The sequence below is a fragment of the Dipodomys ordii genome, unplaced genomic scaffold (assembly GCF_000151885.1).
Source record: "Dipodomys ordii isolate 6190 unplaced genomic scaffold, Dord_2.0 Scaffold15, whole genome shotgun sequence".
NCBI lineage: Eukaryota > Metazoa > Chordata > Mammalia > Rodentia > Heteromyidae > Dipodomys > Dipodomys ordii.
In genome coordinates this window covers 15,285,861-15,310,860 of record NW_012267231.1, presented here as the reverse complement: position 1 = coordinate 15,310,860, position 25,000 = coordinate 15,285,861, and the positions used below count along the sequence as shown (strand labels likewise).

General features: G+C 52.9%; 1 protein-coding gene across 1 annotated transcript; it reads right to left on the bottom strand.

Moving 5' to 3' along the window:
- Window positions 1–6,714: 6,714 nt before the first annotated feature.
- Window positions 6,715–20,241, bottom strand: Cd276 (CD276 molecule). The gene is made up of 8 exons (XM_013012010.1): window positions 20,029–20,241; window positions 17,935–18,045; window positions 15,820–16,158; window positions 15,416–15,712; window positions 11,450–11,584; window positions 9,832–9,873; window positions 8,528–8,563; window positions 6,715–7,463 (listed from the first exon to the last, which is right to left on the bottom strand). The coding sequence occupies exons 2-8, from the start codon at window positions 17,993–17,995 to the stop codon at window positions 7,441–7,443; spliced, it is 933 nt and encodes a 310-aa protein (XP_012867464.1). The 5' UTR covers window positions 17,996–18,045; window positions 20,029–20,241; the 3' UTR covers window positions 6,715–7,440.
- Between the last annotated feature and the right edge of the window lie 4,759 nt (window positions 20,242–25,000).

The following is a 25,000-nucleotide window of genomic DNA, read 5'->3' as shown; positions in this document are numbered from 1 at the left end:
TATCCCTCAGCTCTTCAGCTCAAGGCGAGCACTCTACCACTTGAGCTACAGCACCACTTCTGGTTTCTTAGTGGTTTATTGGAGATAGGAGTCTCACGGTCTTTCCTGCCTAGGCTGGCTTTGAACCATGATCCTCAGATCTGAGCCTCCTGAGAAGCTAGGATTACAGGTGTGAGCCAACAGCACCCAGCTACACTTCCAGCTTCTTGCTGGTTCATTGAGGGTAAGTGTCTCATAGATTTGTCTGCCCCGGCTGGCTTTGAACCACGATCCTCAAATCTCAGCCCTCTGAGTAGCTAGGATGAGAGGTGTGAGCCACCAGTACCAGCTCCTGACTTTGAGCGTTGTACCTCATTGCTGGGCAATTCCTCTTCTCTGAGCTGAGCATCACTGTAGGGAGACTGGGCCCTGCTCTCTATTCACACGTCCGTCCACGGCCCCCTACACCATGCCAGGAGCCCCAGAGGCAAAGCAAGTGTACAGGACCAGGCATGGTGCCCAGAAGCCCCTCAGCACCCCACAACATGAGTCAAGGAGAGCTCAGGCCAGGCACTGAAGGCTCATGCCTATAATCCTAGCTAATCAGGACGCTGAGATCAGAGGATCGCAATTTGAAGCCAGCCCAGGAAGACAAAGTTTCCCATGAAACTCTTATCTCCGATTAACCACTCAAAACAGTGGTAGAGCGCTAGCCTTGAGCAAAAGAGCTCAGGGACAGCATCCAGGCCCTGAGTTCAAGCCCTACCACCACTACCACCACCACCACAAACAACAACAACAAACAAAACCAAGCCACAAAACTTAGGCGGGCAAGGACAGCTTTCCTTGCTGGTGTCTGGGGCTCCTCCGACCGCCATCTTGGACTTGGGCAGTGAACATTCCCCTGCTTCTAGCCTGCTTCTGCCCATTCTGCTCCTCTCTCCCCCACTTATCTGCCCATCTGTCTCTCCTCTATCCTGCTTGGGTCAAGCATGTCTCCTTTGTCCTGGCTGAGTCAGATACTGCCCGTGCGAAGCTGTCCGTTCTCCTGGTAAAGTGCAGGGAATGGGCTACGCTGGGCCCTATTTATAGCTACAGTCTACCAGGACAGGCCGTTCCAGGCCCAGCCCCCTCAGGGGTAGCAGACACAGCCCTGGCACCCACACAGAGCGAGGGGGAGGGCCAGCAAGCTAAAGGAGCATTCTCTGGTAAATAAAATAACAACAATAATTAATCACGATGAAAGAATGACTGGCTATGACCCTATCCATTGTTTCTGGGTAAAGAGGAGCTTTTAAAAGATCTTTTAGAAAACCCGTTATTCCTTTAAATAAGGTTAAGCCTCATTCACATGATTCATTGGCTGAGATTTGTTTGATTTGTTTTTTCCTTCCTGGGTAAATGCAGAAATAAATCCCAAGGCAGTCACTGGTGGCTCAAGCCTGTGATCCTAGCTACTCAGGAGGCTGAGACCTGAGGATCACGGTTCAAAGCCAGCCCAGGCAGGAAAGTCCGTGAGACTCTTATCTCCAATTAACCACCAGAAAGCCAGAAGTGGTGCTGTAGCTCAAGTGGTAGAGCACCAGCCTTGAGCTGAAGAGCCGGGGGACAGTGCCCAGGCCCAGAGTTCAAGTCCCACAACCAACAAAATAAACAACAAATAAAAGAAGTAAACCCCAGCCATACTCAGTTCCTATGCCTTGAATTCATGTGGCCTGGGTATTTTCCTGCCTGTGGCAGACTGCGGGAAGGGGTGCTTTGTGCCCAGCTGGGCTGGGCACACATCTGGGACCTGTGTTTCTTCTACTCCAATGTCTGCTAGAGGGATTCATGAATGAAGGGCTTCATGTGGCTCTGAATGTCGGAAGCAGATCTGGGTGAGAAGAGTGAGGATAGACACTACAGGTAGGGTGAGGGCATTATAGACACATAAATATGGGGTGGGCACTTGCTGCCTCTCTGTCCCCCTCTATTTTCTCCTCCATCCCTCATCCACTCTGCCAGATGGATGGAACCCATTTCTCCGCTCCTGTTCCACCAAAGTCCTAGTTTAGAACCCCCGGCTTCCAGCACCTTCTCATTGGGCTCATCCAGGCTCTCCTGGCTGAGGTAGACATGGAAGGGAAGCAGGTCAGACAGACAGACACCAAAGGAATCAGCTTTGTTGCTGCACCTCAAGCACCAAGGTCTTCAGCCTTGATTACCTGGGCAGCTGAGCAATCTCAGCAACTGAGCGGCCACAGGTGTGAGGCCTCTCAGCTACAGAAGCTGCAGGCACAGGGGAGAGCATCCATTTATCGCCGGCAAATTGCATTCTCTTGCCCAACAAGGCAGACCTACGCTCCTGGTAGCAGCAGTGGTCTAGCTCTATAGAGAGGTAAGTTGGCCGTTCCTCCTATGGTTTTACTGTGCAGGGATGTTTTCTTTTCTTTTCTTTTCCTTCTTTCTTTCTTTTCCTTCCTTCCTTCCTTTCTCTCTCCCTCTCTTTTCCTTCCTTCCTTCCTTCCTTCCTTCCTTCCTTCTTTTCTTCCTTTCCAATATTGGGCCTCAGGAGCAGGAAGAGGGCTGTGGTCCAGGGGACACATTGGCCTGTGGATCACAGGATGAGCCTGGCACAAGACTCTGGTATCTCCTTCTGCAGAAGTTCCTATTTGACTGCTGAGATCAATACTGACTATTTGATGCATGTTGCCATCCCCGACCCCCCCTGAGGCTCTCGCCTAGGTAGGTGGATAGTGATAGGTAAAGAGGTAGCTTTTTTATTTTGTGCCAGTCCTGGGATTTGAACTCAGGACCTGTGTGCGGTCCCTGAGCTATGTTGCTCAAGGCTAGCACTCTTGCCAATGGAGTCACGAGTTCCATTTCTGGCTTTTTCTTTGTTGGTAGTGTTACTGCAGATAAAGAGTCTCATACACGTTCCTGCCTGAGCTGGCTTTGAACCGCAATGCTCAGATTTCAGCCTCCTGAGTAGCTGGGGTGACAGGCGTGAGGCTTGGATAGGAAACTCTTGAGACGGAGGAAGAATTTGAAGGGAGGACCTGCAGGAAGCTGTGGGGCAGGGCACACACTGGGGCGGGAGATAGGTGTGCTCTGAAGACTCCAGATGTGCAGTACAGAGGCGACCCAGGTGTGCCGAGGGGGGGGAGGGGAGGGATTCTGAGCTCTGAGGGGACAGGAAGAAGAGGTTGTTTCTCTCCAGTCTGCCATGCGCATGTGCGCGCGCACACACACACACACACACACACACACACACACAGCCTGACAGCTGACAGCTCCTGGAGCAGGGCAGATGGTCTCCTTCCCTCCGTGCAGCAACCAGGGTTGGAGGGATTGAGAGCCAGTTCTGGTCACGTGACTGCACACAACTGGGGGGCAACAAGAGGGAAACAGGGAGGAAAGAAGGGGGAAGGGGGCCCCCAGGAGTGGGGATGGACTCCTATATCCTACAGGAGAACTGAGAGCATGGGTCACCAGGGACCTGTCTGCCCTTCCTCTGAGGCTGAGTCTGGGCATCTGATGGCAGAAACGTGGGGTTCCTACTCTCTCCTGGACCCCATGACATAGGAGCTGGGCTCTATCTCTTCGTACTATGCTTCATCTCCTCCCCCCTCCATCTCTGCTTCTGTATTTTTTTTTTTTTTGTTGGAAGTGGGGCTTGAACTCTGGGCCTGGGCGCTGTCCCTCCACGCTTCAGCTCAAGGCGAGCGCTCTACCATTTGAGCCACAGCACCACTTCTGGTTTTCTGGTTGTTTATTGGAGGTAAGAGTCTCATGGACTTTTCTGCCTGGACTGGCTTTGAACCTCAACCCTCAGATCTCAGCCTCCTGAGCAGCAGAGATTACCAGAGTACGACATGGCACTTGAAGCAACTGTATCTTTAGACACTACCAGTTCCTACTCAGAGCCCACTAGGGTCTCTGCTTGTTGGTGCACAGAACATCAGATCCACACCTGTGTCCTGGGAAACAAGGTCACAGGCTCCCTGCACGCCCCGCCCCCCCTCCATTTCCTCCTTCTGAATGGTAGGTGCTTAGGGTCAAATTGATCCTCACAAGCCAGGTTACAAATGGCCCTGGGGGCGAATTCCACTCACACCTCAGCCCAAGCAAATGAACCGTCACCCCTTTCTCTTTAATAGGAACGTGACACCTGCAGGCTACAGCCCGTCACACGGTGAGAGTTATTTCTCCATTAAAATGCACAGCGCTGGAGCAGTGCCCGGGAAAGACAGCTAAAAATACTGTTCTCCGGTGCTCTTGTCACCAGGGGACGTGGTGGCCGCTTTCCTGACACCCTCGGCTCCCTCGTAAGTCCTGGACTCCGAGCACGTGACAGCGCTCAAGCCCGACAGGAAGGAAAAGCATCCATTATACATGCGCATGTGCCAGTCTCGGGACCTGAACTCAGGGCCTCTTGCTCTCTTCCTTGGCCTTTTCACTCAAGGATAGTGCTCTACCACTCACTTGAGCCACTCTTCCACTTCTGGCTGTTTTGGTCATTTATTGGTTTCCAACTGCAATCCTCAGATCTCAGCTTCCTGAGGAGCTTGGATTACAGGCGTGAGCCACCAGCACCCAGCTAGGACACCTGTTCTACAAATGGTCAGACACAGGCCGCTGGATGTGGGCTGCTCTATCATCTCAGGAGTAGCAGTGACCCCAGCTCAGGGGTGGGGCGCCCCCTCTAATGTCTCACTTTACAATGGCTTCACAAGGCTCTTGTCTGACTGGCCTGGACCCCTGGGGCAAAGCTCAATGGGCCAGGGACCCAAGGCTCACCGAGAGCACACGCTATGCAAGGCACAGCCTTTGCTCAGGAGCAAGGATAGGTGGTTGGCAGAATCCTTCAGACCATACGGCCACCCACAGCAGACTTCAAGGGAAGGAACTCCTCCCAGCTCTGGAGCACCCACTTTGCGTCTTCCAGTTTCAGCCAGATGCCTGGGGCCCTCCCCTCGAATCCTAGCTTATGCAGGAGCCTAGGGTGTGAGGATCGTGGTTTGTTAAGCCAGCCTGGGCAGGAAAGCCAGTGAGAGTCTCATGTCTAATTAACCCAGCAAAAAGCCAGAAGTGGAGGTATATGGTTCAAGTGGGAGAGTACAAGCCTTTAGCCACAAAAGCTAGGGGACAGTGCCCAGAGTTCAAGCACACATAGTATTGCACACATACCTCCCTCTGAGAGAGACAGACAGACAGACACACCGACAGACAGACACACCGACAGACAGACACACCGACAGACAGACACACCGACAGACTGACAGACACAGAATGTCCACTCCAGACCACAGGGCAGGACCAGGGTCTAGGCTCTGACCCTCCACAGGCTCAGGGAATGGCAGCACAAAGTCCCTTCTGGTTGCTGATTCTTCCCAGACCTCAGTTTCCCCCTCTGTAAGGTGAGAACCTAATGGAAGCCCTACCCATGCCTGAGGTCTGAGAAATCAGGGGATGCTTCCACAAACAGGAGAACCCAGCTGGTGACCAACAAGCCTGGCCTTCTGGTCAACCGGCTGGGTTTCCCGAGAGGGAAACTGAGGCCAGGAACCCCAGGGGGCCACAGAGACCCCAGCATCCCCTACCACAAAGGCCCAACAGAGGTTCCTTCCTGCTGATCCCTTCCCAGCACTTCCCAAAAGAAAAGCTTCTGACAAAGGCATTTATTTCTCCCAAGACTCCCCCCCACCCCCCACCCCCAGTATACAGAATCCACATTTAAATTAGAATTTCTCACATCTTCCGTAGCCCTTGGGTGGAGAAGACACTACGAGGAGACAGTAGAACACGGTCTAGTCTACCAGAGGCTGGGGCTGCCAGAGACAAGGCAGGCACTAGCCAGCCCCAGAATAGCACCATGGCTGGATGATCACTAAGCCTCTGAGCGTGGTCCAGCCCCAGGGTCCGGTGAGGACAGAATCCTAGTCTGGCCTGGGGTGTGCAAGGACCCGGCCACCTGCCCACCACCCCGGAAACACGACACCGCGTGATCTCCAGTTGTGGCAGGGGCTGTGTTCCTCTCTCCAGCATTCTGCCTAGGATCTGGGCCAGGGGGGCAGGTGGGGTGGACGTGAGGTATTCCAGAAGCTGTGGGCACAGGAGGGGGCCAGGCAGGAGCTACTGGTCACAGCTCATTTTTTTTTTTTTTTTGGTTCGTTGGTCGTGGGGCCTGAACTCTGGGCCTGGGCGCTGTCCCTCAGCTCTTCAGCTCAAGGCTAGCGCTCTACCACTTGAGCCACAGCGCCACTTCCGGCCTTTTCTGCTTATGTGGTGCTGAGAAATTGAACCCAGGGCCTCATGCATGCAAGGCAAGCGCTCTACCACTGAGCCACCTTCCCAGGCCACAGCTCAAGTCATTTATCAACTAGCTGAAGAAGGAGATCCAGGCGGGGACCCGCCTCATGCAGGGCCCCCCAACACAGTGCTGACCCCTGCTGTCACTGCTCAATAAACTTTCAGTTACTAGATCAGCAAAAGAAACAATTGCTCCCAAGCTTGGGGAGGCAGGGGAAGCCAGGTGCAGGTACTTACACCAAAAACCCCAGCTACTCAGGAGGCTGAGATCTGAAGATCCTGGTTTGAAGCCAGCCAGGGAAATCAGCGGGACTCAACTCCAAAAAAAAAAAAAAAGGCTGGGAGTGGAGGTGTGGCTCAAGGGGTAGAGCACCAGCCTTGAGTGAAAAAGCCCAGTGAGAGCGTGAAGCCAGAGTTCAAGCCCCACGACTGGCCCCAAAAGAAAAAACTTAATTAAAAAAAAAAAAAGGTGGAAAGAAAATCACAAGGATAAAGGGGCTGATTGCCAGGGCACCCCCTCCTGCGGACCCTCAGAGAAGCAGTGACCAGCACGGGCTTCCCACAGGGCAGGCAGACGGGGAGGAGACCAGAGGGGGGCCAGAGCGGACACGTGATCCAGCACGCGTGGCCACAGGCTGCAGTGGATCTGTGTGTATGGGTCACACTTAGATGGGGTCAAGGTTTGGGGGCTAGAGCAGGAGGAGGCAGGAGACTCAGCGTGTTGATTCAAGAGATGGATCACCCCCAGATCGGGCGGGGGGGTGTGGGGGGGAAACAGGGCACAGGACACACAAGCCGCAGGGGTGTCTGTCTGCGTAGTCTCTTGGGGAAACTAAGGCAGCGGGTTAGTCTATACACGGGGTCTGTTGTTCCGGTGGCTCTTGTGGACAAGAAAATGGAGAGACTGTGTACTGTGTCCATAAGAAATAAGGCAGCGGCTAGTTCCTGTACCATCAGTGGAGAAATAAGGCAGCAGGGATGACTCTGAGCATCGTGTCCCTTATAGAAATCAGGCTGCGGATGGCCCATGTACCGCCTTCTTCCGAGCCTGTCCACAGCAGCCAGCGCAGAGCCCTTCCTTGGGGGGTGAGGGGAGGGGATGTCACATTGGGACCCTCCCAAATGCAGCCAGCAGGTAGGAACCCCCAAGTAGGGGCAGTAGCTCCCTGGTCAAGCGATTTCCGGTCCATCATCTGTATTTCATGGTGGAAAGAAAAGAAAAAACAGGGAGGAATGAAACAGTTAAAAAAAGGAGTTGTACTGTTGGGATTCTGTCCGAAATACAAAGACCTGGCCATGTACCGGGGTACAGGGACAATGAGCCACAAGGCCAGGGGACAGCCCCGTGTTAACCACAGGGTGTCGGAAACTCATGCTGGCAGGTACCAGGCACTGGCAGGGGCTACAGGGGGACCGCCCTCTGCTCAGCCATCTCTCTGTCTCCACAGCCCTCCTACTGGTCCCTTGGCCATGGTCCGTTTATCCTTCCAAAGCCAGGCTCCATCCGTGTCCCCCTCTTCCCGATGTCCCCTTCCACACGCAGATGTCAGCGTGTGGCCCCGCCCTGCCACCTCCGCCTTTCAGACACTTTCTTTTCTTTTTTTCTTTTCTCTTGTGCCACTACTTGAACTGGAACTCGAGGCCTGGGTGCTGCCCCTGAGCTTCTGTGCTCAAGACTAACCCTCTATCACTTGAGCCACAGCGCCACTTTTGGCTTTTTAGTAGTTCACTGGAGATGAGCGTCTCCTGGGCTTTCTTTCCTGCCTGGGCTGGCTTCAAACTGCCAACTTCAGTTCTCAGCCTCCTGAGTAGCTGGAGGTGACAGGCGGGAGCCACAGGTGCCCGGCCTTCCGACCACTTTGCCTAACAATTCTCTTCAGGGACCAAACTGATACTGTGTCTCTCCATCCACCTGGCGCTCCTGGGCTCCTCAGGCTTAGAACCACGTGACTTACCCCCTGCATTTCCTAAAGTAGAGGCTGATGGTCAAGCCCCAGTATGGCCCCCACCCCCACCCCACCCCCTCGGGTACAGGGAGAGGAAGCCTGGGTGCTACTTGGGATTCTCTGCCGCTGGGACCTGGGTTACTCAGCCAGCTAGGGGGGAGAGGAGGAGAGGGGTGACAGGGAAAACATGGTGAGTGCTTCCTTTGCGGCCCCCCCCAAATGCACACACACGCATGTGCACATGTGCGCGTGCGCGCACGCACACACACACACACACACACACACACACGTGCACCCCTGAGCGTCTCTACCTTCTTTGTTTTCCTTGTGCTTCAGAGGCCGCAGGGCTGCAAGTCAGAAAGGTATATATGGGTCAGTGAGGGTGGGGAGAGAGTGGGGGACTGGTGGGGGCAGAGGGAGGGCGGGGGTGGGCAGAGCTGGGGGCATGGGAAGGGTGCAGGAGAGGGGCCTCGGGCTGCCGTCCTAAGTCCTGGCCCTGCTGGGCACCCGTAGAATGGGGACAGCCACCTGTCCTCTAGTAAGCTGGAGATTCGGTGTGCCCTGAGCCCCACTGCGTAAAGGAAGGTAAAGGAACAGTTGCAGGGGCCCCCGGGGGCCTCGGGTGGGCAGGAAGTGACCCGATCTCCAGCCCACCCCCGTCCTCTCCTCGAAGGACACCTGTCCTTAGCCTGGCCTCCGGGCCCTCTCCCCGCCCGCCTGCCACACGGGCACCACAGGTGGAGAAGTTTTTCTCTTGTTCTTTTTTCTTGTTTTTCTTTTTTTTTTGCTAGTCAGTTGGAGGTGTCTCTTGGTTGTTTCCTGCCCAGGCTGACTTCAAACCAGGATCCTCAGATGTCAGCCTCCTGAGTAGCTGGGATTACAGGCGGGAGCTACCAGAGCCTGGAGCCATCTCCCGGGGTCCTGGCTGGGCATCCTGGGCGGGACAGCTCCTAATGGCGCCACAGGAATGAGGAACCAGCTGCTCGCAGGCTAGATCCCACCACGCCTTTTGCAAAAGCACCTGCCTGTCCAGCCGCTCCAGGGTATTTTTACACAGCCCGCTGGTGCCAGCAGGGCAGGGCCAGGGTGACAATTACAGAGAAGATCATAGAGTAAAAGCCTAGAGAAGCAACAGGCCTCGTCCTCTAAGGAGGACCATGGGTCGGCCATCTGGCCACAAGAGCAGGACTGCAGTGTGTGAAGCACCAGGTCTTGCATATAAATAGAGAGACAGATGCAGATATAATCCAATGTGGATAATCCTCCAGACTGATTGAACCCATCTTACACATGAAGAAACTGAGACCAGAGAGGAGCAGGGGCTTGCTGAGGGCCGCTCAGTTAGGAAGGCCCCTGGCTGCACAGTGCTGGCTGAATTAGGTGGCACTGGCCCTGGGACTGAGCTGAGGTTGTCAGGAACAAAGAAGCAGCTCCTGGTGGGCAGTGGCGGGGGGGGGGGGGCTTGACCTCCCCACAAGCAAAGAGCAGAAGCCCTGGGATGGAGGCTTTGGTGGGAGAATATGCTTCATTCAAGCCCCATAAAGGAAACCCGGCCCCTCCAGCTCCTGCCTCTTCCTCCCTCTGCCCAGGGGGCCACCTCCAGGCTCCAGTTCACCTGTCTTGGATCCCTCTCCATCCACATCCTGGTCCTCAGCTCCTAGAAGAGAACAGCTCAAGGTGAATGGAAACCTTCCACAGCCTTCTCTCTCCGCCATACTTCCCCACCTGAAGCCTGAGCGAGCCTGACCTGTGGTCCAAATGCTGACTGCCAGGTAAGAGGTTGAGAGAAGAGTTGAACCTCAGACAGAAGGAGAGGACTTCCAGACTTCCAGCCTGGAGCCCCATCTCCTGGCCTTCCTCTAGTCCACCCACATTTATTACCTTACCCATTCACCAACCCAGCCAACCATCAACCTCTCCCATCTGCACTGCCCTCTGTCTGTCCACACGACCTTTTACAAAGCCTACCTAGTTTTCCACAACACACTTTGCCATCCACAGTGCTAGCACTCACCTACCTACACGTGACCTAATCTCTCCCACCCTCCTTTCTGATAGCTAGTTATCTTCCAGTCCCGGTGACCTCTCTGCTCATATCTCTGTCTACTCTTATACTACCCCCTACTGTCCACGCCCCATCCCCATCCACCAATCACCAACATCCACTCAAGTCTGACACTCTGCCTAGCCAATAGCAGCACCCCAGAGGCAGACATACTCCACCAATCATTGTCCACTCAAGACTGATGCTCAGCCCAGCAAATAGCAGCAGCTCAGAGGAAGACAAGAAAGTCACTGAAGTTTGGCAACCTGCTACTTCATTTCCAGTCCCACTTACAGTCACACACATGTAACACACTACTTTTGCACTCGCATGCTAATGCAGATCATACTCAGTCACACAAGTGTCATATTCAACCTCAGGCTCTCAACCTATTGGCTACACTCATTCTCTGTCCCTAGACATGCATGTGGATATCACAGGCATAGCTCCTGCTGTGGATTGCACGTTTGTTCTGGCCAAAACTCACACCGAAGTGCCAGGTTCTGGTGACTCATGTCTGTCATCCTAAGCTCAAGAGACCTGAAGATTGAGGTTCATAGGCAACCAAAGCAAAAATAAAGTCTAAGAGACTTTTATCTCCAATTAACCAGAAAAAAAAAAGCCAGAAATGGAGAGATGGCTCAAGTGACAGAGCGCCAGCCTTGAGCAATAAAAAGCTAAGAGATGGCACCCAGGCCCCAAGTTCAAGCCCTGATCTTGGCACATACATACACACAATAAAGGCTTCATCTGGTGCCAGCCCACTGATATGGGAGTGCCCGGCCTCCCAATTGGAGAGCCAGTCCATTTCTGTGCATTATCCTGTCTCAGGTTTTCTTTCTTTTTTTCTTGTCAGTTGTGGGGCTTGAACTTTGGGTCTGGGCCCTGTCCTTCAGCTCTTCAGCTCAAGGCAAGCACTCTACCACTTGAGCTACAGTGCTACTTCTGGTTTTCTGGTGGTTCATTGGAGATAAGAGTCTCATGGACTTTTCTGCCCAGGCTGGCTTTGAACCATGATCCTTAGATCTCAGCCTCCTGAGTAGCTAGGATTACAAAGGCGTGAGCTACTGGTGCCCGACTCAGGTTTTCTCTTATAGCTGCACAAAATGGACGAGACAGGGGCATGCCCAAAGAAATACACAGTGCATAGTATACACACACACACACACACACACGCTCATTCACTCACCTGTGCTCTCCTCTTCACACCTCTGCTTGATCTTTCTCCAGCACACAAAGGCCAGGGCCACCAGCAGTGCCACCAGACAGACAGACAGCCCCACAGTCACCCACAGAGCCTCGGGAGGGAAGGCCATGGGCTGCCCTGGGGAGGAGAGGAGGAGGAGAAAGTAAGATTGGGGACCTGGCCCTGAGGACAGACCCTGCCATCTCCCCATGCCCAGCCCCCATGGAAGCTCCCCCGGCGCATCCCAACCCCCTCGCACTGATGGAGCCAGGCCTGCAAAGTCTGTGAGTAACGAAGGCTCTAGATTCTTCTATGGGTCCCTGTTGACTTTAGGATGATGCTTCCATTATTCAGAATAGAGTCAAGGATCTCCATAACCAAGCCCCTGTTTTCCTGCCCCTGGCCAAACCCACGTCCCAACCACTTTCAACAGAAACATCTAGATTCTTCCTGCCTGGTGATGTTGCTCTGTGCATCAGGAATCTGCAAACTACAGACCATGGGTCAAATCTGGAATGTGGTCTGTTTCGGTACAGCCTGTGAGCTAATGCTAATCTTCACACTTGGTAAAAGGTTACAAGAGCGTAGGAGAGACAGACAGACAGATGAGAGAGGGAGAGAAACAGAGAGAGAGGATAAAAGAAGAGAAGCTGGCAGAAAGAAGCACCAGAGATATATGTGGTCCACAAAGCACTTATTTGTGTGTGTGCACATGCCAGTACTGGGGCTTGAACTCGGGGCCTCATGCTCTTTCTTGGCTTTTCTAATACTCTATTACTTGAGCCACACCTCCACTCTCAGCTTTTTGCTGGTTAATTGAAGATAAGAGGCGCTCAGATTTGTCTGCCCTGACTGGCTTCAAACACCACAATCCTCAGATCTCAGCCTCCTGAGTAGCTGGAATTACAGGTGTGAGCTACTGGCACTTGGCTGTCCTAATTTTACAGGAAGTGCGTGCTTAGCTCTGCATATGCAGAAGAGGGTGCTGGAATGCATGAGGGGCTGAGCTTCTCCAAGGATCCCTAGCAGTCTGGGGGGTGGGTGTTGTGGAGAAGAATTCCCAAGAAGCACAGAGTCCTCTCCTATTAGCTATCTCCTGTCAAGGGCGAGGCTGAGAAGTCTATGCTTGGGCCAAGGCCAGCGGGGCCCTGAATAAAGTCACCAGAGTAGAACAGAGCAGAGCTGCTCCCATACAGGGTGAAGCTTTGGGGAACCAACAGAACAAAGCATGTGGTCTTTCTTTGTCCCCCGTTGGCCAGGACATGAGAGAAACAGGGCCAGAAGGGGATTTCCCTGCAGCAACTGCAGAGACCCTGGCACAGGGGCCGTGTTTTACCAGGCATGGCTGGCAAAACCGCTGCTCTAGATATTGGAAGCGGAGGCACTGATTGCCAGGGAGCTAGAGAACAGGGTGGTGGCTAACTCGGCTGCCCCAGGGGGACCCCTCCTGTTGTCCATGTAAGATCTCCTGGGGGGGGGGCGAGCCCAGCAGCTCAAGCCTGCAATCCCAGTTAGTTGGAAGAGATCAGGGATCAGGGGACAGCCAAGAAAACCAACCTTCGCATAAGGGAGTTTGCGGGACTCCATCTAAACCAATGGCTGGGCATACTGCAGCACGCCTGTCATCCCCAGTGACACCCAGAAGCACAAGTAGGAGGGCTACAGTCCAGGCAGGCCCAGGCATAAAGGGACACCCTGCTCTAAAATTACCCAATGCAAAAAGGAGCGGGAGGGGCAGCCTAAGTGGTACAGCATCTGCCCAGCAAGCGAGAGGTCCTGAGTTCAATCCCCAGCACCACCCAGGAAAGAAAATAAATAAATAAATAAAAACCTGGCAAAGCTGGGCGCTGGTGGCTCACGCCTGTCATCCTAGCTACTCAGGAGGCTGAGATCTAAGGATCGTGGTTCAAAGCCAGCCCGGGCAAGAAACTCCATGAGACTCCTATCTCCAATAAACCACTAGAAAACTGGAAGTGGCGCTGTAGCTCAAGTGGTAGAGTGCTCACCTTGAGCTGAAGAGCTGAGGGACAGCGCCTTGGCCCACATTCAAGCCCCATGACCGACAAAAAACAAAAAAATAAGAAAAAAAAAACCTGGCAAAAGAGGAAAGGGGCAAAATGGCAGAAATATCTGGAGAGGGTCTCTCTATATATTGGCCCCTAGGCTGGTGGGGGTGCCTGGAACACAGCCCAAATCTGCTTACACTCATCTAGTAGAGGACAGAATGAGCTAGGCTCAGACCCCCAGCCCCACTGGGCTCCACGCCCAGTTCTCATTCCAGAAACCTTTTCCACTGAGAGCCAGGCCATGGCACACTGGCATGGGAGAGCCAGCTTCAGGACTCAAAAGTCCAACTCCCAGGTGGGAACCAGTGGCTCAAGCCTGTAATCCTACTCAGGAGGCTGAGATCAGAGGATTTCGGTTCAAAACCAGCCTGGGCAGGAACATCCACGAGACTCTTATCTCCCATAAACCACTCAGAAAACTGGAACTGGCGCCGTGGCTCAAGTGGTAGAGCACTAGCTTTGAGCTGAAGAGCTAAGGGACAGCACCCAGGCCCAGAGTTCAAGCCCCACAACTGACCACCCCACTACCCCCCAAAAAAAGTCCAACTTCCAGAATGTTGCACGAGGCCCAAGCTGTTTGAAGCAAAATACAGGCCAATGGCTCCAAAGCAGGCCAGGACTTCTGGAATGAAAGTGAGTGGCTGACTGCAAGGTCAGGAGGAAAATTAAGCTAAGAGTCCCTGCCTTATTTCAGTACCAGGCCTGGGACTTGAACTCAGGGCTTTGGTACTGTCCCTGAGCCTCTTTGTGCTCTAGGCTAGCACTCTACTACCTGAGCCATAACACCACTTTTGGCTTTTTTTTGGGTCGGTCATGGGGCTTGAACTCTGGGCCTGGGTGCTGCTGTCCCTGAGCTCTGCAGCTCAAGGCTAGCACTTAACACTTGAGCCACAGCGCCACTTGAAAACCAAAACTTAAAAGACATCACCCCATGAATGGCTGCCATCTGGTGTGTGACCACATGGGGGCAGCAGAGAAAGCTACGAGCCACATGAGCTGCCCGGGTGGAGATGCAGGAAGGAAGGAAGGAGGAGACAGATACCCTATCAGTGAAAAGGCCCTGCTCTGTCTGGGGACCCTGCACAGTCAGATGGTGCCACAGATCCCTTCCCATGACTCAGAGAACTGCCCCTGACCCTCATCAAGCCTTGGGGCCACAACTGCTACCCACAGGTCCAGATTCCAGGCAGGCCCTGAAGACAACTCTGAATAAGATGTGAGACACTGAGAAAGAAGAGAAAGGAAGGAAGAAGATCCCTCTTGACAGTACTAGGGATTGAACTCAGAGCCTTGTGCTTGCTAAGCAGACACTCTACCCCTTGGGGCACGCTCTAGGCCTTCTTTTACACTCATTATTTTATACTCATCAGGGTCTGTGTGCCATCTCAGCTTTTCCACTCCAGGCTGGTGCTTAACCACTTGGAGCCACAGCTCCACTTCGGTGTTTTCTGATGGTTCCCTGGAGGTAAGAGTCTCACGGACTTTCCTGCTCGGGCTGGCTTTGAACTGCGACCCTGAGATCCCAGCCTCCTTGAGCAGCTAGGGATGATTAGGCGTGAGCCACCAGAGACCAGCTCCACTCATGTGTGAGGTAGCTTCTTTTTTTTTCTACCCAAGTCAGCCTGGACTGCAATCCTCCCGATTCGTGCTTGCCCCTGGATAACAGGTGCACCCCCCCCCTCTACTCAGCCTCTGGGTTTGAGATGGAGGGGGTCTCCACAACTTCTTTTGGCTTTGCAGGCCTCAAACCTGCGTCTCCGATCTCTGCTCCCCCCCACTCTCCCCCCAAAGAGCTGGGATTGCAGGCCTGCGCCTACCACGATGGGCCGTGATTCCAAGGATCAAAACCACCACCACCACCACCACCACGTCCACTGGGGCTGGGGTCACCCCGATCGGCTACCTGCGATGGTGACGGAGCCGTGCGCGTCCTGCCGCAGCACCAGGTTCCGCACCCGGCAGCTGTAGGCGCCGTCGGGGCCCAGCACCACCCTGAGCACGCTGCGCACGTCGAAGAGGCCCTGCTCGTCCGCCATCTGCGACGTGGTCACGTTGCCGGCCAGGGGCGCGCCCCGCCTGTCCTGCCAGACCACCTCGGCCTCGGGGTAGCCCCGGCGGCTGGCGCAGGTGATGGTCACCGTGTCCCCGGGCCGCAGGTCCTTGCTGGGCTCCAGGGTCATGCTGGGCTTGGAGTAGGGGGCTGGAGGACGGCAGAGGTCAGGGGTCAGTCAGGAGAGGGCGGGGCGCGGGGTGGGAGGGGCTGCATGCGGGAGGTGGGAGGGGAGAGCGCCCCCTGCCGGCGCTCACCAGCCACCTGCAGGCTGACGGCGGCGCTGCCAAAGTCCCGGATGCTGACGAAGCAGGTGAAGCTGCCCTCGTCCGCCACGCGCACGCGCCGCAGCCGCAGCGACGCATTGCCGCGCGCCAGCAGGTCCGGGAAGAGCGCCGTGCGGTTGGCGTAGGCGCTGCCCTGGTCCCGGCCCTCGGCGAAGCTGTGCACCAGCTGTTTGGTGTCTGTCAGCTGCCAGATGAGGTTGAGTTGTTCCAGGCTGAAGTCCGGCTCAGGGGCGAATGAACAATGCAGGGTGGCGTCGGAGCCCACCAGGGCTACCACTGGATCTTCCGGGACCTGGACCTCCACGGCTCCTGGGGGGTGAGATGGGAGGGCGGGGCGTGGTGATGGGCGGGGCTTGTGGTGGACGGGGCGGGGCCTAGAGGGCCGTCCTCCAATCCCAGCTTTGCTCGTCTTTGCACACCACACTTTTTTGGGGGGGCGGGATGCTGGTTCTGGGGCTTGAACTCAGGGCCCAGACTTTTCCTTCAAGACTCGCTCTCGAGCACTTGAGCCCCAGCGCCACTTCTGGCTTCTTGGTGGTTCAGTGGAGAGAAGGGTCTCACAGGCCTTCCTGACTGAATTGGCTGTGAACCTTGATTCTCAGGTCTCAGCCTCCTGGGTGGCTGGGATGACAGGCGCCAGCCTGTGATGATATGATCATTACATACGTGTTCACTGTGTGTGTACACATACACACGTGTCAGCCCGGCTGTGCAGGACGCCAATCTGGACAAACAACTGAAGAACAACTAAAGCAAAAGAGGGCCGAGGGTGTGGCTCCAGTGATGGAGCCCCAGTGTGGGGGGAGAAATCATCAGTTGGGGATCAGAATATGGAAGGAGCAGGAGGAGGAAAAAGGAAAGAGGAAGAGGAGCAGGAGGAGGAAGAAGGAAGAGGAGGAAGGAGGAGGAGGGAGGAGGAAGCAGCAGCTAGGATTAGAGCCAGGTGTTGGTGATGAGACTCTTAGCTCCACAATTAGCCAGCAAAATGCCAGAAGTGGAGGTGTGATGCAAGTGGAAGGGCACCAGCCTTGAGCAAAGAGCTAAGAAATGAACCTTGAGTTCAAGCCCCAGTACCAGTACCAGCACGCACGCGTGCGCGCGCATACACACATAACACCGATCCAAGCAACCACTGCCATGTGAGGATGGATAATCAGCCCAGTGATGGGGAGCAGCCCTTCCCCAGACACAGAATCTGCCGGAGCCCCAATTTTAGACTTCCCATCTTGGAGCCCAACATGTAGACGTGCACCACCTCTGGCTGACCACACGATGGCACCAGAGCTTGCTGTGTGCCCCATTAGCAGTATGTAGGGGGAAAGTGGCATTCATTCAATATGGCCGCTGACCCCTGACTGTGTAGCAGGCAGCCATCCATTGATCAGGGGGCCAGCAGGTGCTAAGCAAGCAATCATACAATATGTCAGGTGCCGAGAAGAACACGGTCAAGGGCAGGAGATAACCAGGAAAGTCGTGCCAAGGAAATGTCATTTGAGCAAAGGCTTGCACAAATTAAGGGCTGGGAGTCGCACAAGAATGAAAAATAATGTAGAGGCAGAAAGTTGTAGTCAGAGGAAATGGAACATGCAAAGATCCTGGGGAGGGAACACAGTGTGGTCAGGAAACTTCAAAATCACACAACACTCGGTGATCACATTCCTAATTTACAGATAAAACAGTGAAGGCTAAGAAAGATAAGGAGGCCAGGCGTCAATGGCTCACATCTATAATCCTAGCAACTCAGGAGGCTGAGAGCTGAGGATTCAAACCTCTGCCCAAGCAGACAAATCTTTAAGAAAGTCTTAACCAGCAAAAAGCCAGGTGTTGGAGGTGTGGCTCAAGTGGCAAGAGTGTGAACCTTGAGCACACACACACACACACACACACACACACACACACACACACAGCAAAGGGACAGCGCCCAGCCCTGAGTTCAAGCCCAAGAACCAAGAATAGCACTAAAAAATAGAGGTTGCCTATTGGATCCCAGACATAAGTGTGGTTCTGGCAGAGAGAGCCAGTTAGGCAGGAGTCTGGTTGAAATGGGTCCACCCCCACCAGCCATGATGGTCAGGGTCACCTCACCTGTCAGAAAGAAGCTCAGTATTCCCAGGGCTGTGCCCATGCACACCCCCCATCCACACATCTTCCTGTGAGGCAGCTGACAGCTGAGCTCTCCGTGGTGGACCACTGTGTCTGCATGGAGGAAAAGGAAGCAAGGCCTTTGTTTGGGCCTCCCCAAAGCCAGCCTTCAGGGAAGGGCTGCAGCTGCCCAGTGGGAGGTTTTCCTGCCCAACCCCCTAGGGCCTCCTGTAGAGGGACCCTGGTGAGATGCTAGCAGGAGGAAGCCATCCCAGAGGCTAGACCGGGGCAGTGGGCAGGAGGAGACAGATGGATCCACCAATCATTTCAGCCCAAGTTTACGGGGGAGGAGGCTGGGTGGTGAGCAAGGCAAAGCTGGGCTGCTCAGGGTCAAGGCTGAGCACTTGGCTGGGTGCAGAAGAGCTCAGGCTACAGCACGGGGTGGCAGAAAGACACATTGGCACTGAGTGACCAAGGCCGATCAGAAATGCAAGCATGCCAGGCTTGCCTGCACTGTCATCCTAGCTACTCAGAGGCTGAGATCTGAGGATCTCAGCCAGAGCAGAAAAGTTTGAGAGACTCTTTGTCTCCCAACTAATCAGCAAAAAGCCCAAAGTGGAGGTGTGGTTCAAGTAGTAGCCTTGAGTTCAAGCCCCAGTACTGGCATCAAAAAATAGCAAGAGACCAGAGGCCGGAACTGAGTGCAAAGTAGATTTGTGGCTCCAGCCACATTATTTTTTCCCTACCCCTTCTCTGCCCCTGCCACGGAAATCCACAGCACCGGATCCAGCCATAGGCAGCAGGCTCCATCCGGTGGATCGCAGCCATGCTGTGTCTCCCACACACACCACGTGCCCACGCTGGGCAGCTGGGCTGAGGGAGTCCCTCAGCCACACGAGTGCGTCCTGTCCCCTCCCTCCTCCTCTTCTCCACAAGCCTCCGCAGTGGGAAAGCTCCCAGCAGCCTCGTTCTTTCCTTTCCTTTCCAGACACTTCCGGTCCCAAATCTGGAAGCCTCCAGGCCTGGCCACCTGCTGACTGAACGGCTCCATTCACAGCTGTATCTTGGCAACACCCCTTCCCGTCCTGCCAGGGTGGCCCCCCAGAAACACCAGCAGCAGGGACTGGGGACTCTCACCTGCGATCCTCAGATCTCAGCCTCCTGAGTAGCTGGGATGACAGGCGTGGAGCCTGGTGAGCTCAGCCCCATAGTGCTCCCCCAGAGCCCATGGCTCCTCCCTCAGAAGGGCTTCCAGGGTGGGCACTGAGCTTCCATGCACCCAGGAAGCCCATTCTTCTGGTCCACCTTGGAGAGAATCTGCTTGGCAGCCAAGAACAGAGACACTCCACATGTGTAAAGCAACATGAAGCTTCTACCCCCAGCCTCAGAGCCCAGGGACACAGAAGAGGGTAGAGAAAGCACATCTCACAGGCAAAATGGTACTCGAGGATCAGAAGGTGTGACCTGGAACAGAAAGCCAATCACAGCCCACCTGGACGGATGGGCGGTGCCCTGAGCCACGTGGCTGCATGATGATCCTGTGCTGAACACACACAGCTCACCCACCCCGTGCCTTTCCCAGGGGAGAGCCTCGCTAGAGTCAGCCTGCACTGCCCCCTTGTCTCTTCCTCCTTGATCACAGCCTCAGCTAAATGTGGAGCTCCGCAGAGCCCTCACAGGAAACACCGGAGCGCCCAGGCCTTCTACAGAGAAGGAGGAGACAGGGGCCAGCCCACTGCCACAGTTGGGAGTGTGGGAATACAGCCATCTCCAGCAAAAGTGAGCCACCACATGGAGGCCCTCAAGAGATGACTCAAAGCCGGGCACTGGTGCCTCACGCCTGTCATCCTAGCTATTCAGGAGGCTGAGATCTGAGGATTGCGGTTCAAAGCCATCCCAGGCAGGAAAGTCTGTGAGACTCTTATCTCCAATAAACCACTCAGAAAACCAGAAGTGGTGCTGTGGCTCAAGCGATAGAGCGCTCGCCTTGAGCTGAAGAGCTGAGGGACAGCGCCCAGGCCCAGAGTTCAAGCCCCACAACCAACAACAACAACAAAAAAGAGAGATGACTCAAGAAGCAACCCTGAAAGGAAATACCTGCATAGTGATGGGGCCCAACAGGGTGCCTTGCCCAGCCCTGAGCAGCAACAGCATCCCCTCGTCTATCCCTCTACTCGTCCCAATTCCACATGCAGGGTAAGAAGGACAGAAAGATGTCAAGAGCTCCTGGATCCAGCTGTACCTGAAGCTGTTTTCTCAGTGGGCACAGAGATGACCAAGCAGTTCATGACAGAATGCACTCTACATGCAACAAAGGCTACCTGGAGGATCTCAGAGCCCAAGGCAGTCTCTCTCTCTCCTCCTTCCCCCCCCCCACCTCGCCACCCTGCAGGTAAGTCCTAAAGAAAACAAGCAGCTCCCCAGGTTAAGGCTGGGAACCATGGCCTCCTCGCCCTCAGGAAACCTGGCCTAACTCTGCCTCACAGAGAAGTGTGCCCAGAGCTGGGAGTTCTGGTCCCCAACTCTGATCCTTTGCTGTTCAATTCTTTTTATTATTGTTGTTTTATTTTTGGTGTGTTGGGGTTTGAATACAAGGCAAGGTGATACACAGAGGGGTTATAGTTACATACGTAAGGTAGTGATTACATTTCTTGTCTAACTTGTTACACCTTCCCTCATTTCTCTCCCTCTTTCCCTCCCCTCACCCCCTCAAGTGGTACAGATCATTTCCAACATATTGTCTTGTGAGTATCGCTGTTGTATAAGTTACCCTTTGTCCTTTGACTCACCATTTTGTTGTTCCCCTTCCCTTCCCTAGTTCAGATAAACAATACCCAGCGTACCAAAATCAAATACAGTGACAACAGGGGATAAACCATAAAGGAGAGAACACACACACACACACACACACACACACACACAAAATCACATAATACATTGAGAACAACGAAGAAAAACCTCTTGTGTCCCTGTCTTGGACTTCATTTTACTTAGCATAATCTTATATGGTCATATGTACATAGCTATTGAGCTATTCTGCTCATCTGCTAAGATTATCCTAGATGTATACTAATTATTACAAATAAGGGAAACCATGGGACTTATGTTTCTTTGGGTCTGGCTTATTTCACTTAATATGATTTTTTCCAAGTCCTTCCATTTCCTTACAAATGGGGCAGTGTCATTCTTTCTGAAGGAAACATAGAATTTATATATATATATATATATATATATATAAATTTTTATATATATAAATTTATATATATATATATATCACCTTTTCTTGAGCTATTCATCTACTAAGGGGCATCTGGGTTGGTTCCATATCTTAGTTATGGTTAATAATGCTGCAATAAACAGTTGTGCTGGGAGCTTTAGTGTGGCCCATGTACTGTATCTTTAAAGTTTAGGTAAATAGTTGTCAGACAAATCACACTGGCAGAAACAGCTCTTCTCTGCCAAGAACTACAAATCCCAGACTCTGCTAAAAACTACAAATCCCAGCCTCCCTTGCAGCTGGGCATGACTATTTTCTGACTAATAGGATTTTAGAGGAACTGACAGGTACAACTTCTGGGTCATGCTCTTAAAGGGGGGGGGAGGGTGTCACAGCCTGTCTCCTCCTGGAAAACACCTGTGTCCCAGCCTTCTCAGCCAAAGGCCAAAGGCCACACTTCCCGACCCCATACAGCAGGGGCCTGAGGGACTCTGGTATTAATTTTGGCTCCACCCAGACAGTTACACCGTGTAAGTCACTGCTATTTTGGAACGAAAAAGTCATTTAAGGAGTCATCCCTCCCTCATTTGCCCTCCTCTCCATCTTTCCACTCTGAAAATTGCCAGTGCCCAGAACCACACGCACACACAGGCGAGCACACACACACATGCACATGCACACACACCTGTGTGCTGTCTTCTGACAGTCACTGCTGCTTGAGCCCAGAAGTGTCCAGGATGGATGGGGTCTGGGGACTGAAGGGCCGGAAAAGAGTCAAGAGTGGCTAGCAGCCTAGAACAAAAGGCCAAATGAGGGCACCCAGGATAAAATGGGGAGACCTAGGAATGCAGTCTGACTAGGGAAGAATAATTCCTACTTTTGCTTTTTTGTTCCCATAATGGGGCTTGAATTCAGGGCTTGGGTGCTAGCCTTTAGCTTTTCCACTCAAGGCTAACGCTCTACCTCTTAAACCACACCTCCACTTGTGTCTGCTCAGGAGGCTGAGATCTGAGGATCAAAGTTCCAGGCTATCCCAGGCAAGAAAATATGTAAGACTTTTATCTTCAATTAACCACCAAAAAGCCAGAAGTAGAACTGCGACTCAAATGGTAGAGCTCCAGCCTTGAGCAGAAAAAAAAAAAGGGGGACAGTGCTCAGGCCTTGAGTTCAAACCCCAATGCTGGCACCAAAAACAAAACGAAAACAAAACAAAGCCCAAAAAATGAATTTACAAATATTGCCCTTCTTAAATCAAAGCTGTGTTTAATATTGCATTTCAAAAGTTAGCCTGGATGTTGTTTTGCTCCCGCCAAAGAGCAATAAGAGGCAGTATCGCTGAAAATTTGCTCTGTGCTAAACGTTTTACTCAGATGAATTTAAGTGTTCCCACAATTGCATGAAGTAGGGACTATTATTGTCTCATGCGGCAGACAAGGGAACTGGGAGACAGAGATTTAATAACTTGTTCAAGGTTATATAGCTAAGTGACATCAATATTTTAAATAAATATTTAAAAAAAAAGGTTTGGGAAACATATAGATAATTAATCTGTGGCCAGTTCTTTGGCACAGGTTTATACAAAGTAAGTCAGTACGGATGTTGGAGGGGAGGGGTGATCGTCAGGAGCACTTGAGAGAGGGGGCATCCTCTGTCTGGCAGAGGGGGTGGATAAGAAAGGTGTCGGAGGAGGAGGGATCCAGTCAACGTCACAGCGTATTCTGGGAGAAGCTTCTGGAGATGAGACAAGTCTTAGAGGTCACTTGAGGACTCTGGATTGATTCTGACTGATTGTGCTCCCATTGGAAAAGTGGAATACCGTAGCCCACACCTCCTGCTGCCTACCCCAGACTGTCCTGAAATAGCCCCAGAAACTTCTCTTAGACAAATGACACGCAAAGTTCACATGGCCATCCTGAGGGCCACAGGACAAATCCAGTTAAAATAGGCAATCACCTTCCCACCGGGACTGCGGCTCAATTCCTCCTGATTTATTGACTGATTTAATTTTTGTGTTGTGCCAGTCCTGGGGCTTGAACTCAGAGTCTGGGTTGGTGTCCCTGAGCTTTTGTGCTCCAGGGCTAGTGCTCCACTTCCAGCTTTCTGCGGATTCATCGGCTGTAAGAGTCTCATAGACTTTCCTTCCCGGGGCTGGCTTTGAACTACAATCCTCAGGTTTCAGCCTCCTGAGTAGCTGGGATTACAGGTGGGAGCCACTGGGCACCCACCACAACATCGGCTCCTTTCTTAACCCAACAGAACATGCCAGGCCAATTCTCCCCGGCTGAGCCCTGGTCTTGATAGGCTGTTGTTTTCTCTCCCCTTGGGTATCCTAAAGCACTCTCTTCTTGTTTCAGACACACCCCTGGGATAACAGGGGTGCACTCTACACCCAGAATCTAGTCCATACATTCTGGGTTGGGGTGTCACAGGCCAGGGCCCGTGAGCAGATCTGACTCAGTGGTGGATTCCTGCCATGCCCTTAATCCAACTGATTGGTCAGCCATGAGCTGTGAGCCAAGCCCCACCCCTAGACCATCATTGATCAGGAATGGGCTGTGAACTAGGCCACACCCAATCAGGGACTTCCTTGAGCTTTTTTACTCCCCGCAGCCAACAGTAAAGAATTTCTTGCCAAAGGTGCTAGGAAGGATCAAGTCTAGGCTGTTAGCAATCAGCTATTAACTGTCAAAGAACTGATTTTAAGCCGCATGCTGGTGGCTGAGGCCTGTCATCCTAGCTGCTGAGATCTGAAGATCGGGGCTGCAAAGCCAGCCTAGGTAGGAATTCCATAAGACTCTTTTATCTTCAATGAACTATCAGAAAACTGGAAGTGGCACTGTGGCACTTGCTGAGCGGAAGAGCTCAGGGACAGCACCCAGGACCTGAGTTCAAGCCCCACAACAACAACAACAACATAATAATAATAATAATGGCAGGGCTGGGAAGTTGGCTCAGTGGTAGAGCGCTTGCCTTGCATGCCTGAGGCCCTGGGTTCGATTCCTCAGCACCACATAAGCAAAAAGAAAAAAGCCGGAAGTGGTGCTGTGGCTCAAGTGGTGGAGTGCTAGCCTTGAGCTGAAGAGCTGTGCCCAAGACCACCACAAAAACAAGGAGTCAAACCCAAAAAAAAAAAAAAAAAAAAATGGCAGAGGTGAAAACTAGAGGATTTGGAAACACCCTCCCCGGCTCCAAATGTTCTGGTCCCTAAGCCAAGCTAAATCTCTAGACTTCCCAAATATTAGTCTCTGTCTGTCTGTCTGTCTGTCTGTCTGTCTGTCTGTCTGTGTCTTTCTTCCTTAGTCCATTTGAACTAGGAGACCTTGAATATATCTAATTTATATTTCCTGCACCTTTCTCCCTGGCTATTCCAAGTCAGCATCATTTCTTGCTTGGATGGTTGCAAAGCCTCTTCACCAGTCTCTCCTTTTCCTTTGTTTCTCCCCCCTCCCCACCCTCCCCGCCAAAGCAATTTTGTATGACAATCTAATCTACATGCTCTCCAGAGTAACCAGTCTTCAAACACAAATAGCACCCAGTCTCCTCCTTCAACAGCCGGTCCCACGGTTGTTCATTCTAGTTGGGAGGAGCTCTCAGGGTATAGGTTTACCTGGGTCTCTGATTCCAACACCAGTGCTCTTAGCAGTCAAGTCAAACCTCCTGATTCCTACACAAAGCATATTTTGTGAAGGGTAATATAGTTGTATATTGTTAAGCTTGCTGTGGAATTATAGTTTATCTATTAAAAAACATTTCTTTCTCAAAGTTAACCCCCCTCCCATTTACAAAAGTAATGCAGTCAGGCACCAGTGGCTCACACCTGTAATCCTAGCTACTCAGGAGGCTGAGATGTGA

Coding starts and splice junctions, on each gene's coding strand:
- Cd276 (XM_013012010.1), bottom strand. CDS start 17,995: ATGTGTGGATGGGGGGTGTGCATGGGCACAGCCCTGGGAATACTGAGC. Junction 16,159..17,934: donor ACTGAGCTTCTTTCTGACAG/GTGAGGTGACCC, acceptor CTCACCCCCCAG/GAGCCGTGGAGGTCCAGGTC. Junction 9,874..11,449: donor GTGTGAAGAGGAGAGCACAG/GTGAGTGAATGA, acceptor GTTCTCTTCTAG/GAGCTGAGGACCAGGATGTG.